Below are 16603 nucleotides of genomic sequence, written 5' to 3'. Positions count from 1 at the left end.
GCCAGGGCGGATTACACCACCCAGCGTGGTCACTGACAGGTGGCTATCTCATCAACTCAGCTCTCAATGAAAATAAGAAAAAGAGGATCATCGGTGCCCGTTGGTCCCCGATTAGACATGCATTGTTTGCTATACAGAGGGTGCAAGTAGCTATAAGTAGTGCAGTGGAAGAAGACAAATAGCTATTTTCAGGACAAATTTGGGCAATTAGATGCTTAGTCGTTATTGCCCACTCCCGTTACACCCCTCTCGATCCCATACCTTGAACGTAACGGTGCTGCTGCTGCTCCTGGGTAGCCTAACTGCCGGCAAACCACGAGGGCGTCCTGTAAGTCCCAAGCATCATCACATACAGAGCTCCATGTGTTGTTATAGAAGACCTCTACTCGCCCTTCGCTTGCTCGGCTACCGTTGATCAGACGCACCTCTACAGCTAATGGGTTGGCTGTTAACAAAAAAAAATAACATCACGGATAAACCCATTGATAGCTGATTTATCTCTAATTCCCATAGGCTTTAATATTGGTAGGCAATTAGTTAAAGGTACTAATGTCCCATTTGCAGCCAACATCACAATCTGTAAAACTTTTTGGGAATTATGAATAGGTCACGTATGTCCTATCTGTGAAATTTAAACTTTAGCAGTGTCCTAGTATTCAAATTATGCAAGGAAAGCCGTTTACGCTAGATTTCACTGTCAGACAATATTGAGTGACTGACTGATTTCTTTTTTTCTTTGGTGATAACGTACATAAAATGAGCTGTAAAGGGTACATGAGAATTTGTCTCCATCAATAACTCACTTCCTGTAATGGCCAAAATTAATTATAGCTTACGTATAACTTCTCCAATACTGCATCGTACCCCTGCATCCATCCTTGTAAAATAACATGTATGCGTGCCGAACGGTGGAAAGCTACACTCCAACAAGTTAGTGTCATTTTCCTTGCAAGCCACATTGCTCAACACGATGGGACCGGAGCCCTCGCCAAACTCGGGAGACGTGACGGCTTGAAGAGCGCCATCTGTAAAGCCGAGCATACGACAGACAGTGTTTGCATCGTTGATGTCCCAGCCCTCGTTGCAGATCGTTCCCCATGCACCGTTGTGGAGGACTTCCACACGCCCCTCAGAGGGGACGCTTCCGCCCATCAGGCGAATCTTGTCGGCTGCTGTTGTGGGTCGCACACCACCTGTAAAATAACAATAGAATATCTTTCATACAAAGTAGAATACAAGTAATTAATGGTTGGAAGATCTGGGCCCCGTTGCATAAAACTTACCATTGATAGTAAATTTGCAATGGCAACTACCATCATGGTAACATGGCTCAACAGCCCATCAAAATCAAGGTTTCCATGGTAGTTACCATCAATGGTAAGTTTTGTGCAACTGGACCTGATATACAAACTTCAGAAAATTAGGAAGCAAAAGTTTTCTTTAGATTTCAAAGATCGGAGAATCTTTTGGGAGACATCAAAGTCAATAAATTTCACAGTTACATAGGTCTAATGGAGAGCCAGATTTGTGCAAACTTGCTATCCAAATAGATATTTTCACAATTTGGTAAAATGACTTCACAACAGATAAATCTTGGAGTGAATTAAAGAAGAAAATAGAATAGCTACAAATGTGCCAGATGTTTTTGTTTTTTAAGATTTGCATGTACAAATTTACATTAATGACAAATTTCTGGAGGGGGCAGATGCATTACGAATTGAAAGCTGTATTTCATCTTGTTTTCTGCAAAGTAAAATTAATCTTAATAGATTTGACTAAGAAATTTCCTTACCCCCATCACAGATGATAGAGACATCTTCGCTATGACCGCAGTTATGAATCCCTACACCATCATGCACGCAGTCCAGAATGTGATCCTCATCTCCGGAACATTCGACATTATCCAGGAAGATCTCTCCAGTTCCTGCCCCGAACACACCGCTACCGGGCAACGAGACGGCGCCTGGATACCCGAGAGTCCGGCAGGCTACGTGGGCGTCGTCCATGCTGAAGTAATCGTCACATACGGTTCCGGTTACGGTGTCGATAGTCACTTCCAATCGACCCTCCCAGGGAGCGCTACCGCCAATGAGGGCTACGGACACGCCGTCATATGCTGGGAGAGAGGAAAACAAATCAAATTGATGCTATTGAGTTGAGACCTTTTAATAGGATTATCCAAGTGAGAGAGAGAGAGAGAGTGAGAGACGGAGAGAGAAAGAGTGAGAGAGACAAAGAGAGAGAGAGAGAGAGCGAGAGTGAGAGAGACAAAGAGTAGAAGGAAAGAATGGGAGAGGGTGGAGTTTGGATTCAATGTATATAAATATAAAATATTAACTGCTTACTGAATTATAGGACAATTTCCTTATTTTAGAAAGATTAAATCAAATGTTTTAGATTACATAACTTACCTGGGAAACAATCCAGGCCTGCTGCCTCAAACGGCTGGCAGTACCAATCCACCGGATCATACTCCGCAGTCGAGCATTCCCGAAGCATCTTCTCATTGCCGACACATTCAAACCTAACTGCTGCATTGGCGTCACCTCGCTCTGCAGTCCTCTCGTACGTCCTCGCAGCACTACGGTAACCCAGCTCATGGCATACCACTGTGGCATCCACAAAGTTAAAGCCCTCGCTGCATACATAGAGGGCTGCCGTCTCATTGGTTCCACCGACGCCCAACGTCCCTGAAGCAAAAGTCGCGTTGGATTGCAGTTCGATGAGGGTAGGAGAGTAGGAGTTGGGTTCTAAACAAACAAAATATATATATATATATATGACAGCAGTATCAACTTCTGAAATTGTCTGAAAATACAAATTCTGTTCATAAATTTCTGCAAGAACCAAAAATAGTGGGGGGAGGGAAGGGAAAATCTAGTTTTTACCCTAGTATATACATGTACATGTGTGCATGTATTAAAGCTACACAGTGGTCTGTTTCCATGTGTAGCTATGGGTCTTACAACTACATTGAGGCCAACTTTGATTTGTATTATGGACTTTGTGTTGAAGGGGATGGGGGGGGGGGGGGAGGAAGAGTATGACCACCCCCCCAGTGCCACTTTGATCCACCACTGGCCTATATACACTACAAACATGCACTGTTTACAATTGGATAGCATAGTCCTGTCATAATTTACCAGTGTTACAGATGACTCCTGCATCCTCAGAATGCCCACAGTTATTGGAAGTACTCTTGGTGCAATTAGAGAAGCTCTCCTCCGTACCGCGACACCGGACATCATCCGCGACTATCGGTCCGCTGCTCTGCCCAAAGGCTGCAAGCATCACCGCCTCACGAGCCGAGACGAATCCCAACTCCCGGCAGACAACGGTGGCATCCTTTAAGTCCCAGTAGTCATCGCAGACCGACCCCCAGATGCCTTTGACGTTCCATTCCACACGCCCCTCGTTGGGTGTAGCCCCGCCCACCAGACGCACCCTTCCATTGTTGGTGGGGTCGACTGGGGCAGTGGTAGGGGGCATGGTGGTGGTGGTGGTGGTGGTGGTAGGCCTAGCCCTGGAAGTGGTAGCATTGTCACCAAGGTTGTAGCCGGTTGTGGTAGGAGGGGTGGTGGTATCTAAGGAGGAAGGAGGGAAAGTTGGATACAGCATTACTGCAGTTGCACTTTTTCACTTCGTTTCATTCAAAATTTTGAAAATACACTTTACATACAAAGTACATACTGCACTCAAGAATGTACATTTTTTTTTGTTTACATAGGGCTCATGTATACATACTCTTCCAGAGAAAAATTACGTGTGGAGTCCTAGATGTATGATTGAAAGCATTTAGATAATCTTTGCTATAAGACAAGGTCAGATATTGAAACTACATTTATTTTTTTTCTCTGTTTCAGGTTTTTAATCGGTGAACTTTTATCTTACCAGGTTCCTCTCTGCATCTCACTCCCGCCTCATTGTCATTGGTGCAGCCATTCCTATTGGTAAGGATTCCTTGATGCGGGCACAGCATCAACTGGCTCTCGTTCCCATGGCAACGTAGGCCATCCAGGACAACCCTGCCCTCTCCAGGGGCAAAGTGCGCCTGGTAGAACACCTCTGCTGCGCCCTCGTACCCGAGCTGCCTGCAGACGACATCACCGTCCTCCACACTCCATTCTGAGTCACAGACGGCTCCCCATCCTCCGAAGTAACGCACCTCCACCCTCCCCTCATGAGGGCCTGATCCTCCAACAAGTCGGACTGGGGTGAATAGAAGAGAGAGAGGGAGGAAGGGAGGGAATGAGAGAGAGACAGAGACATAGGGAGAGATATAGAGAGACAGACAGAGAGAGAGAGAGAGAGAGGGAGAGAGGGAAAGAGGGAGAGAGAGACAGACGGAGGAAAGAAGGATAATCTTTCCTTTCAGATCCTCGTAGCACCATGTAATTCGTTTGTTAAATTGATGAAAGATTGAAAATAATTTCTACTATTCCTACATACTTTATAAAACCACAAATTATGAATTCATACGGACCATTTAAAAAGCTATGGCCTCAGTTTCATCCCACCAGCGTAGACTTAGCGAGGGGTCCACGTAGAGATTTAGGGGTTGTATGTGACCCTCCGCATGTGGCCTGCGTGCAGTACGCAAGTAATTTCAAGCTGCCTGACACCGTGTGGCCTAATTATCCTACGTGGAGAAAATCTGAACATGCAAAATTATATTTTTACCTCTTCCCAGAACTCAACCTTCTCTTTAACCGAACGTTCAAAGGGAGGGGCTTGTTTCTAACCTGGTATCTGACAAGCCACCGACGCATCCTCAGCATGCGTACAATCACCCTGCCTCCCGAGACCCCGCGGACACTCCGCCAAGTTAGTCTCATAACCCCCACAATCCAGCTCGTCGTAAACGATACTATTGTTTCCAGGGCCAAAGAAAGCGTTGGGAGCAAAGGTCACGGCCTCCGCGGAGACGGCCTGACGACAGATCACGTGGGCGTCGTTGAGATCGAAGTTGTCGTCGCACACGGTTCCCCAGGACCCTTCATTGTAGATCTCGACACGCCCCATGAGGTAGTTTGGACCCCCTACGATGCGGACGTCTCCATCAGATGCTGTAAAGGGTTCGAATATGCAATACACGTGAGTAAATATTCAAAGGCATACCTGCCAACACACGCAATACATAAACTCTCAAATCGCAGCACATGATAAAGCAAGCTTAATTTGGCTTTAAAAAAACAACAACAAAAATAAACTAGACTTTAATTCGTCACTTAGACGAATTAGGTGATACGTATGATAATGGTCTACATAACGAATAATGCATTACACGATATATTATTTTGTAAAATGCTTCTCCCATTCATATGCTTCTCCCATTATGATCTATTCATATGTCAAGATTAAATTGTGTCTCCTTGATCATCATGGATCTAGGGAAGATAGATTGAAACAATATATGACCTTTGACCCCGTGCAGTAACCAGTTACACATTTGACTCTAATTTACATCATGAAGAACACCTTTTGACGATTTTTATTCGTCAAATAATTTTTTTTTATTTTTTTCATATGTCAAGATTAAATTGTGTCTCCTTGATCATCATGGATCTAGGGAAGATAGATTGAAACAATATATGACCTTTGACCCTGTGCAGTAACCAGTTACACATTTGACTCTAATTTACATCATGAAGAACACCTTTTGACGATTTTTATCTTATTCAAAGAAATGAAAATGTAATTGATAAATGATTATCATCATTAAGATAATGATGATCATGATCATCATGATCATGATCATGAGCGCGATCATGACATCTTATTGAAAACATGAGGGTTGATTTAGATAGCATATAGTCTCAGCTACAACATACTCAAAAATCAACAAAATTCAAGCCGAAATAACGGCGATATTGCTCGCAAAAGACAGGAATGTAGACTCCAGATTTTAGAAAAAGTCATCTCCCATAGGGATTACACGCAAAAAGTAATGGATTAAGTGAAAATAGGGTAATAATAAAGTAAAAAGGGTTATTTATGACATTATTTGCGAATCTACGTGTTTAAATATTCAAAGGAGATGGTACAGTGAAGGTCAAAAGGAAAAAAAAGTGAAAAAAAAAAGTGTTGGAGACACCCGGACTCAAACCAGGGATCTCGAGGTTGGAAGTCAAGTGCGTTACCGATATACCAAAACATCTCCCATAGCGATTACACGTAAACGGGAAATGGAATTCAGAAATCCTACTTTGCAAGTGAAATATGAGCATGATCCCGGCATCTAATCGAAAAATAATAGTCACACTTTTGATAGCTCATTGTCTTAGCTACAACATATCCAAAGCTCAGCGAAAACGAAGCTAAAACAACTGAGATTTTGCTCGCGAAAGACAGGAGCGTAGAATCCAGTTTTGAGAAAAAGTCATGTCCCATAGAGAATACACGCAAAATGCGAAAAATTGACATGCCTCCTTTAATCGCAAAAACACACCATGATACTTTTGTCAAAAATAAAAATTGTGAATACTACATTTGTAGAAAATTGTCTCAGCTAGAACATATCAAAATTAAAAAGAAAATTGATCCATATTTACAGAGATACAATCAATTTTCCAAAAATATGCTGACGTCATAATATGCAAATTAAAATTTTGAGTTTGGAGGCCATTATGATGACGTCATGAGTTAATTGAGGATAAAATGAGTCATGAAATCATATCTCCGACTCATAATCTATCCAAATATGAAAAAATATTAGGAGTTTCCATCTATTCTAAAGAGTTACAATGAATTTTATATAGGCATGTTTTTGCCCATGTATTGTGGATAAAGATAACGCAAATCCGCGCGTGCTGTCAACTTTGACGGACGCTCATTGCGTTAATAAAAGGTGAACAAATTATCAAAATGCTTGGAAAAATGTACCGAATATGATGACAGAAAAAAATCGGCGATTCTATGTTGCAAAATGCCAGTACGCGCGAAAACGCGCGCGCATGCGCGTGTGCGTAATTTTTTTATCAAATGCTCCATATGGCCTGAAACGTATGCAAAAAAAATTTGGGATGATTTGGAGCATTTTAAATTTTTGCGCGCGCGTAAACGCGCGGACAAACGCGCACGCGCGCATTTGCGCACTTTTATTGACCTCAACTTGACCGGACGGATATTTATCTTAATCGTGATAATTATGAATGAGAAATACTTTTCCGTTATGAAGATATGATCATTAGTTGATTTTCACAAAATGGCGCCTGGATGACGTCACGATAATTTTGACTCTCTAAAAAGTCACGCAGTTCTAAGTTAGACTAAGATCTATTATCATGGTAAGTTTCATGATAATGGCTTTATTCAGTCTTGAGATATCCTGCGAACAATTTGAGGAAGAATAATAATAAATAAATAAATAATAATAATAAAAATCTTGACGAAATCAAAAGGTGATACGTCTACGTACGTATCACCTAATAAATATAAATAAAAAATAAAAATCTCTGTGTCTCAACATGAATTACAAACTGGTTATGTGAATAAACAATACTATATGAAGTCAACCTACCTTCCTAATTTGAAGGGAAGAGAGTTTTTTTTTAAATAATTTAACAAAAATCTTTCCATGGAAATCTGATGTTGCTATGACTTGAAAAGCAATATTTAGCAACTCTGTGTGATATGAGTAAAATCACCCCAAAAGGCTATTTAAAAAAAAAAAAAATTCTTGGTCGTGTCTAAAAAATAAGAGTGCGTTTTAAACATAGGTGAGTGTAATACACAGAGATTGACAGCATATATTTTGTAGAGAACTAATTGAAGAGATGCCAAAAGAGCACAAACAAGCAAAACACTATGTAGAAAATGGACAGGCGTACCTGTGGCACATGAAACTCCTGCTGCATCCGTCCCATACCTACAGGTTTCAAGATCTTCAGCATTGCTAACATCATTCCTACAATCCCCAAGCTCGTTCTCTGCTCCGGTGCAGTGGACATCCAGGAGTCTGTAATGGTTGCTGTTCTGTCCGTAGCGGGAGTTACGCGAGACTCGTCGCACGCTGCTGAAACCCAATTGCCTGGTTAAACGAGCGAGAGGATTATTAAATTCCTTTTCAGGAATATATATATATATATCGGTCGGATGACTAGGTTCATATTATTAATTTTGCTGTTTTTTCTTCCATGGAAAGGCTTACAATTCTTATAATAATACTCTTCTTCTCTTCTTTCGACCCCACCACCCCAATATTAGCTCTCACTCTCTACCTCTCTCTCTCTCTATCTCCTATATTTCCCTACCCTCCCTCCCCTCTCTCCCTCCCTCCCTCTATCTCTCTCTTTCTCTCTTTGGGCCTCTATCTTCGTCACTCCACATCTCCTCCTCTCATCCTGATATCAACTTATGTAATTTCCTGAAACCTACCTACAAACCACAAATCCATCTGCTAAGTCCCACGTATTGTCACACACGTTGTCCCAGACTCCATTGTGGTAGACCTCAACATTACCTTCCGCTGGTGTCACCCCACCTGTTAATCTGATAGGAAGACTGGCTTTGTCTGAGAGGACTGCCGGGGTAATCATATTCAAGAGAAAGTGTATCGGCTTTCAAGATAAAGATATATGAAATGCAATCATACGATTAAAAAACGGATAATATGTCCATGAAATACAAAATGCTGACGGAGTATTTAATGTAAATTTAGCAAGTTTAAAGGGTACTACTTTCTGTTTTGTAACAATTATTTGTGGAATATATTTAAAGCAAAACTTTAAAGGAAATAAAGATCTGATTAAGTCCGAAATGGATTTTCAAAAATTATTTATGATAACTAAATGTACACATCTTGACACAGAAGGGAATATTATTTTGAAATAATGCCTCTGGTACAACCTTCGATGGTGGAGGCCTATAGAAAATAACAGTCCATCCTCCCCCCCCCCCCCCAACCAGAAAAAGAAAAATTTAAAATCAAATCAGTTAACAATGGTTCAAGTATCTGAATAAGAAAAAAAGTATAAATAGTTGAAAGCTGAGATACACTTTACCTGAGCTACACACTGCTCCAGCATCTTCAGAATGACCGCAGTTATGCTGGCTCAGTCCATTATTCTCACAATCCCTCAGGGTCGCTTCCGTTCCACGACAGTTCACGTCATCAAGGAGTATCTGCCCGCTGCCGCCCCCAAACCTTGCACCGAACGGGGCTGAGACTGCCCTGGCGTAGCCCAGCATATGGCATACAACGTTCGCATCGTTGATATCCCATCCGTCGTCGCACACGGTGCCCCATGCACCATTGTAGAATACCTCCACACGCCCGTTGCTTGGGATTAGACCTCCCACAAGGCGCACGGCAAAGTTTTCTATAGGCCCACCTACATGTATCACAACGGGGAACATTGTATTCTATGTGACTTTATTCAAATAGCGATATGTCATGTACAAAACAGTGTCTCCATAAGCTTTCAACCCTGTGTAACTGTAAAAACAGAAACCTAATGCAAGAAACTCTTTAAAATTTCTCAAGCGATTCATTTTTTTGTGCAGCAACATCAGCAAAAAACATCACCAACATTTTGTGAGACATAAAGGTTTCTGGGACAGAAAGTTTTGTCAATGATATAATATTGTCAAACCTTCATTTTGTGACAATATCTGGTTTTATGCGTTTTGAAATCCAAATTTTTAACCAAAAACAAATGATTTGGACGATATCTCAATGGTCAAAATGAAGATATCGCCCCCGTATATATATATATATATATGTATATAAACCATTGCAAATGAAAGTGGTAAGATATCAAAGTACCCCTCCGTGAAATGACAGAGACAGAGATAAACTCTGTGTGATAGTACGTATAGTCACAAGATGTCTGGTGAATGAAATATTAACAGTAAGCTTTGTGAAACATACCAGGGGAGTGTTTCACAAAAACTAAGGTCAACTTTAAGTTGGACCGAACTATGGCAGGCCATTCATGTCACTGTTTGCTCTCACCATTATTATCTTTAGATAATATTTCCTTTCAATAATGAATTATCCAAAAATGTAAAATTTGTAGATTTGTGGCCATGATTTGTACGTGACTTCAAAAACCGATGCCAGTAAATGGTGAGAGCAAATAGCGGCAAGAACAGCCTGCCAAAGTTAAGTCCAACTTAAAGTCGATCTTAGTCTTTGTGAAACACCCACCCAATTCAGTACAGAGTACTCCAGCGTCTTCGTGATGTCCACAGTTGCTGGTAGTGATGTCCCTGTGTCGGCAGAATGCGATGTTTGTCTCGTTGCCTCTGCACTCCACATCGTCCAGAAGAATCTTGCCATCTCCAGCCCCATAGTGAGCGTACTGGTAGGCCTCCTCCGCTCCTGGGTACCCCAGCTGACGGCAGATGACGTCTGCGTCAAGTATGTCCCAGGCATCGTCACAGACAGTTCCCCACTCGTCGTTGTAGAGGACTTCGACACGCCCCTCGTTGTTCCTCTCACCATCCACTAGTCTGATTTCCAGCTCATCTTTGGATGAGAATGATAATAGATCCAGATGATATGATTAAGGATGTTTTTATACCGCAGACAAAATTAACACCATTATCACTAATTATAGACATAATGATCTTCCCCCTCGTTATCAACATCATATTTATTTTCACAATTATCATTTGTCTTCATTTTCATCATCATAGTCATAATTTCAATGTCTTCATTATCATCACCACCACCACTATCATCATCAACACCATCACTATCATAATCTCCAATTTCTCCATTTTCCTTCTTATTATACATGCACATCCTTACCAGCATCATCACAATCATCATCATCATCATCACCATCATTACTATCACCTAATCATTCTGCAAACACAGAGTTCTATTGTACATGTATGTAGCATATGAAACAATATTGGCGTGTGCAAGGTTTAAAATCTAAGCTGACTCACTTGAGCAGATAACACCCGCATCTTCACTGTGACCACAGTTATGCACACCAAGCCCTCGATGAGAGCACTCCGTCAGACCCCTCTCTGCTCCGGTACAATCAACCTCATCAAACAGAATCTCTCCCTGACCAGGACCAAAGGCAGCCTGTATGGGTGCGGATGCTGCCTTCGGGAACCCCAGCATGCGACACACCACCGTCGCGTCGTCTATGTCCCAGGAATCGTCACAGATCGTTCCCCAGGTACCGTTGCTGTAGACCTCCACCCTTCCTTCTCCAGGGGTTGCTCCATCAGCCAGATGGACTGTAATTTAAAAAAAAAGGAATCAATCTATTAACCTGAAATTAAATTATACATTCTGTTTTATCCAGAGCTTCTCTAGTGCATGGAACTCATTATCTTCTGATATCATTATTATATGAGCTTCATGATCTAATACCCAATTATCAATTTAAGAGAATAAGAATAAACATAAACATAAACAAGCAGTTTAAAAGAACAAGAATTAACATAAACATTCTGAGACAGGTAAGACTGATCCCAACCCCCTTCCATGATACCAGTTCTTTCTAGACTGGCTGGACTCTCATTACACTAATGTCCAAAGACATTGTAACCCATGTACCTCTCTCAGAACAGACGGCACCAGCATCCTCTGAATGTCCACAGTTGTTATTGAACAGTCCTGCATGCTGACAATCCAAGATGTCTCTCTCTGTCCCTGTGCACTCCACATCATCCAGAATGATATCCCCTGTCCCTTGGCCAAAGAACGACCCTGTCCTGACAGCCTCTGCGTTGGCGTGGCCGAGCATGCGGCAGACGACATTGGCATCGTTAAGGTCCCAGGAATCATCGCAAATTGAGCTCCAGGTGCCGTCGGAGTAGATCTCTACGCGTCCCTGGCGGTAGTTGCCTCCTCCAGCCAGTCGAACTGTTAAAAAGTATACAGAGAAGATAATGACAGGCTGAGCAAAAGGTCTCAATAAGAACTTGTCTAAGACATCTTCCAGCTTTATTACTGAGAGTCCTTTTCAGGACTCCCCAACCCTCCCCTCTCTGACATGGTGCAACCGCAAGCCTACTGTATATCTACATCACCATGCAAGCCGATACTTATAAGCAGCGTCGATCTTCCAGCTTTTCACGTAATTAAATGTGTGATTATATGGAAGGAACATCTAGGGTAATGAACAATGGGTAGTAGCTTCCTGTAGAATCAAAAATCAAAGATCAGAATCACAAACTCATCTGCATCACAGAGGCTGCACTACCAGTCATCCATCAGACCGTGTGATGCAGCCTTTAGTTGGATGTGTCTTTTTGGCCGCCGTTCAACGTTGGCTCGATAGCGGCTAATTGATGGCAGGCCAACGTATATGCCAACCCCTTTCCCACTATGTGCCATGTCCCAACGTTAAGCCAACGTAAGCCCAACATCATATAGCCAAAAAATATCAACCGTTTATCAGTGAAAAAGTGGCAACGTTGGCCAAACGTCTTATTGTTATCTGGGATGTACAGGGGTGATAGTGAGCACTAAAATAAAAAATAGGTTTAATTTTTCTCAACCACCCTCCCTTGAGTAAAAAAAAATAAGGCATCTAACATCATTACCCCCTTTTCAGTAGGAAAATTGGGGGGAAAAAGGGAAAAATCGGGAAAGAAAAATAAAAATAAAAACGAATTCGGGAGAAAAAAAACATCAAAACAAAATCAGGAAGAAAAAAAAGAGAAGCAGGAAACTGATTTAAATTGGGTAATTATCAGGCCTGGATGTAGTATTGAACAGATTGAGAATGAATTACCTCTGGGTCTGCAGACCACCGCAGCATCTTCATAATGTTGACAATTATGCTCATAGAACCCAGGGTGCTGGCAATCCTCAAGACTCGTTTCATTTCCGATACATTCCACATCGTCCAGAAGAATACCTGCTTCACCCGGGCCAAAGAAACCACTGGCGAGTGCACTCTCCGCCCCAGGATAGCCCAGCATATGACACGTGACATGAGCATCGGGCAAATCCCAGGAATCGTCACAGATGGTGCTCCAAGTTCCATTATGCAGGACCTCAACACGACCTTCACTGGGCGTGGTGCCATCCACCAAGCGCACCTGCAGTGTTCTAGAGGGGGCCTGAGTAGTGGCTGTTAATAAAAATAATAATTGTGAAGCTCTTTTGCATATTAAGACCCTTAAAGTATTTTTTTTAAAGCAAATTGGTACGAACATGAGTCACCAAAATCCTCATGATTAAGGACACAATGGGTATTAGAGATGAATGTCAACAGCTCATTGTTTGCCCAACAGAAGCATACAGAGCCACCAAGGGTCACGCATTGTGCGTGACAGTCACGCATCGAGGGTCTGAAAACGCTGTCACGCATGGCAACTACTTTTGTCACGCATCAGGGCCAGACTGGGGAATAAAAGGGTAGTAATTGCTACGTACTGGCCGACCGCCTCGCAGGCCTCAGCTAGCTCCTCGCAGGGTTCGTATATTGCATGCATGTAGCATGCATGCAGACCGGTTATTATGTTGCGTCACATGCAATTTCCAAACGTACACTATACACTTTACACTATACGCTATACCCTCACTCGGGCGTCGAGTCATGAAAATGTCACACATAGCTGATCTTTGAACTTGGCATCTCTGAGCATACAAACACAAGTTGTCAAATTTCAAACTTGGACAATGCTCAAACTGATATATACCATGTTCATGAGATTAAAGTTTTAGAATGTATTTTTCTGTTATCTTTTTAACTGTTGTCAGCATAGGCAGTCACTTTTTTTACTGACCTGAACATTTGACTCCAGCATCCTCCGCATGCCCGCAGTTATTCTCAAACAATCCTGGATGCTGGCATCCCCCAAGGTTGTCTTCTGTCCCCTGGCATTCTACGTTGTCAAGGATAATAGGTCCCTCTCCAGCTCCATACCCTCGTGTCAACTGCGCCTCACCCAGACCCAGCATCCTACAAACCACGTTTCCGTCGCTGATGTCCCAGAGGTCATCGCAGACAGTTCCCCAGGAGCCGTTGTAGTAGACCTCCACCCGACCCTCTCGATCTGTTGCGCCCCCAACGAGACGCACCTGGAGGTCAACTACAGGCCTTATCTGGGGAGGGATTGTCGTGGGGGTAGCATCTGTAGCGCTGGAATCTATAAAGACATTATGGGTGGGTAATTTGAGTTAGTTAGAAAATGGGGGTGATATTTTTTAAAGATGAATGTATAGTAGATCCTGAAAATCATGAATAAGCATCAGCTTGTTTCTCATCTTTAAGTTCTAATCCAGTGTATAACTACTATAAGCAAACCTCCTTTGTCTATATAGTTCTTTGAGCCTGGATTAGTATGTGCACGCTTGTAAACAGGTGGCTAGCTGGAATTGATATCGAGACGAGTAGAGAATATGTAATCATACAGTGACCAGACTAATTATACTCAAGAGTTTTGGCTGGTTGTATTTAATACAACAGGAGGTAAAGAATACATGCAGCTTTTTTCATTATTGTTGAAACAAACAAAAATGAAAATGTCTACCAGTAGACAACAAGTGCGAACCTACATCTAACAAGCTTTGCTTTCAAGTACGTTCGTTTTTTTCATTTCTTGTAATTAAATCATTTTGCATTACAATGACTAAAAAACAATGTCAAAGATATTTCAATGCTTATTTCTGTTATATCATTGCGTTTATTATTGTTTGATATTGTTTATATTATGTGAAAAGAAATGGAAAATAAATTCGCTCTGTATAGAGCTACTACTAAGCGCAACAACTCACTTGTGCAGACCACCCCTGCATCCTCAGAATGGCCACAGTTCTGGTCCAAGAAACCTGTTCGGTGGCAATCTAGAAGACTTGTTTCATCCCCATGACACTCTATGTTATCCAGAACGATCGGTCCATCCCCAAGGCCGAAAGCAGCTCCACCAGGTGCACGAATGGCTCTAGCAAAACCAAGCATTCTGCAGACGACGCTCCCATCATTGATGTCCCACAGATCATCACAGATGGTCCCCCATGAGTTGTTATAGAGGACTTCAACTCTTCCTTCCATCTCATTCGCTCCACCCACCAGACGTACCTCAAGTGGTTCAGTTGGTTCAGGAGCTGTCAAGTGTTTGAAAAAGTGTACAAGAAATGAGATTAAATGTGATGCAAAATGATGCGTCTTGGTTACAGCTATGGATTGTACAATTTCCTTCTTTTTTTCTTTGGGGGGTGGGGGGAATCTATGTGCGCTTGACCCAAAATTGAATCAAAATGTTCCTTCAATTAACAATTAGAAAGCTACATGTACATGCATTAAAAAACAGAATGGATCATTATCATTAAGAGAACCATATCATATTTAAGGGTGGCAATGTAGATTAATGTCTTGCAAAAAATTCAAACCCACAAAACCATTTCATCCACGGTCCTCTGAATTATCCACAAAACAACAGCACCTGAAGGAGGCGTAATGGCTCTGTGGTAGAGCAGTGGTCTTGTGACTGGGAGGTCTCAGGTTCAAAACCAAGTCGATACACTAGGGCCCATTGGTTAGGCATTAATCCTCTTTACCAAGGAACTCAGAACCCTGGTAGATTCATTACAAGCATCCCCATGTTGTCTAAGCAGTCAGGTAAAACAACCAACTAACCTACAAAACCTCTATAGTACAGGTCCCACAAGTTGTAATGCAAGTGAGGTTCAAGGTTTGACAAAGCCTTACATGTCTGGGACCCTTTTCACAAAACTTGTCCTCAGTGACAAATGACAGTCTTTGCTATAATTAAGCTACTGAAATCCTTGCTTCTGATTGGTTACCAGCAGATTTGTCACTGATTTTTGTCATTTGTCATTGAAAAAAGGCTTTGTGAAACAGGTTCCAGGTGTTCTAAGGAAGCCTGGTAGCATATGACAAGATGTAGACAGAACCCACTAACTAACCAACTTTGGGTGTCATGGATCGAAACCCCTGTACTGCCACTTTGTTTGGAGTATTATTCAGATACACTGTGTTTGTAATTGGGTTTTTACAGACGTGTTTCAATCAGATATGATTATTTACGTCTGTGGACCGACCTTTAAAGTCACAATCCGAAAGACGTGACTCAGTTTCGAACCTGCGTCCTCAGCTGAATCAGTTTGTAACTTTCATTGTTAGCTGGATTACAGGCGCACGCCACAAGGCCCCTGTTCCAATGGTCGAATAAAGTCAGTAAAGAGTTAGATATTCACACTAACCAGCACAACGCACTCCTGCATCTTCAGAATGTTGGCAGTTGTTGACTCCCAGCCCATCATGCTGGCACTCTCCAAGATTCTCCTCCCTCCCGAGGCACTCCACGTTGTCCAGGACGATCGGTCCTTCACCAGGTCCAAACCGTGCAGAGCTGTACGGCCGTATGGCTCGACCCAGCCCGACCATTCTGCAGATGACGAGAGCATCGTTGATATCCCAGAGATCATCGCAGATGGTTCCCCAAGAGCCATTGTAGAAGACTTCGACACGTCCTTCCTGCTCTGTGGCGCCACCAACAAGCCTTGCCTCCAGTCTAGGCACAGTAGGTGGAGCTACTGTGGTGTTTGAATCTAAATGATCAAAGGATTGTATCAAATCAAAGCCGATAAACTAGCTTGGAATACAGCAATGCTGAAATGAACTATTTGCATGGGATCATGAATGCCACAAACCTTAAC

The 16603-nt window shown here is 42.3% G+C and overlaps 1 protein-coding gene across 1 annotated transcript in view; it reads right to left on the bottom strand.

Moving 5' to 3' along the window:
* LOC583353 overlaps nt 1–16603 on the bottom strand; it is a 50201-nt gene that overhangs the window by 10195 nt on the left and 23403 nt on the right. The window contains exons 21-37 of the mRNA XM_030989670.1: nt 16148–16495; nt 14699–15028; nt 13708–14070; nt 12708–13049; nt 11525–11833; nt 10900–11202; nt 10151–10471; nt 9003–9332; nt 8377–8521; nt 7830–8029; nt 4743–5066; nt 3892–4209; nt 3144–3584; nt 2412–2750; nt 1793–2116; nt 837–1193; nt 262–445 (exon numbers count right to left, since the gene is read on the bottom strand). Coding sequence (XP_030845530.1) covers nt 262–445; nt 837–1193; nt 1793–2116; nt 2412–2750; nt 3144–3584; nt 3892–4209; nt 4743–5066; nt 7830–8029; nt 8377–8521; nt 9003–9332; nt 10151–10471; nt 10900–11202; nt 11525–11833; nt 12708–13049; nt 13708–14070; nt 14699–15028; nt 16148–16495 — 5278 coding nt within the window. The remainder of the gene's footprint in view (nt 1–261; nt 446–836; nt 1194–1792; nt 2117–2411; nt 2751–3143; nt 3585–3891; nt 4210–4742; nt 5067–7829; nt 8030–8376; nt 8522–9002; nt 9333–10150; nt 10472–10899; nt 11203–11524; nt 11834–12707; nt 13050–13707; nt 14071–14698; nt 15029–16147; nt 16496–16603) is intronic.

Source organism: Strongylocentrotus purpuratus, unplaced genomic scaffold (genome assembly GCF_000002235.5).
Source record: "Strongylocentrotus purpuratus isolate Spur 01 unplaced genomic scaffold, Spur_5.0 spur5_scaffold_18, whole genome shotgun sequence".
NCBI classification, from domain to species: domain Eukaryota; kingdom Metazoa; phylum Echinodermata; class Echinoidea; order Camarodonta; family Strongylocentrotidae; genus Strongylocentrotus; species Strongylocentrotus purpuratus.
Note: the sequence above shows the minus strand (reverse complement) of the source record. Positions and strands in the feature narration are given on the sequence as shown.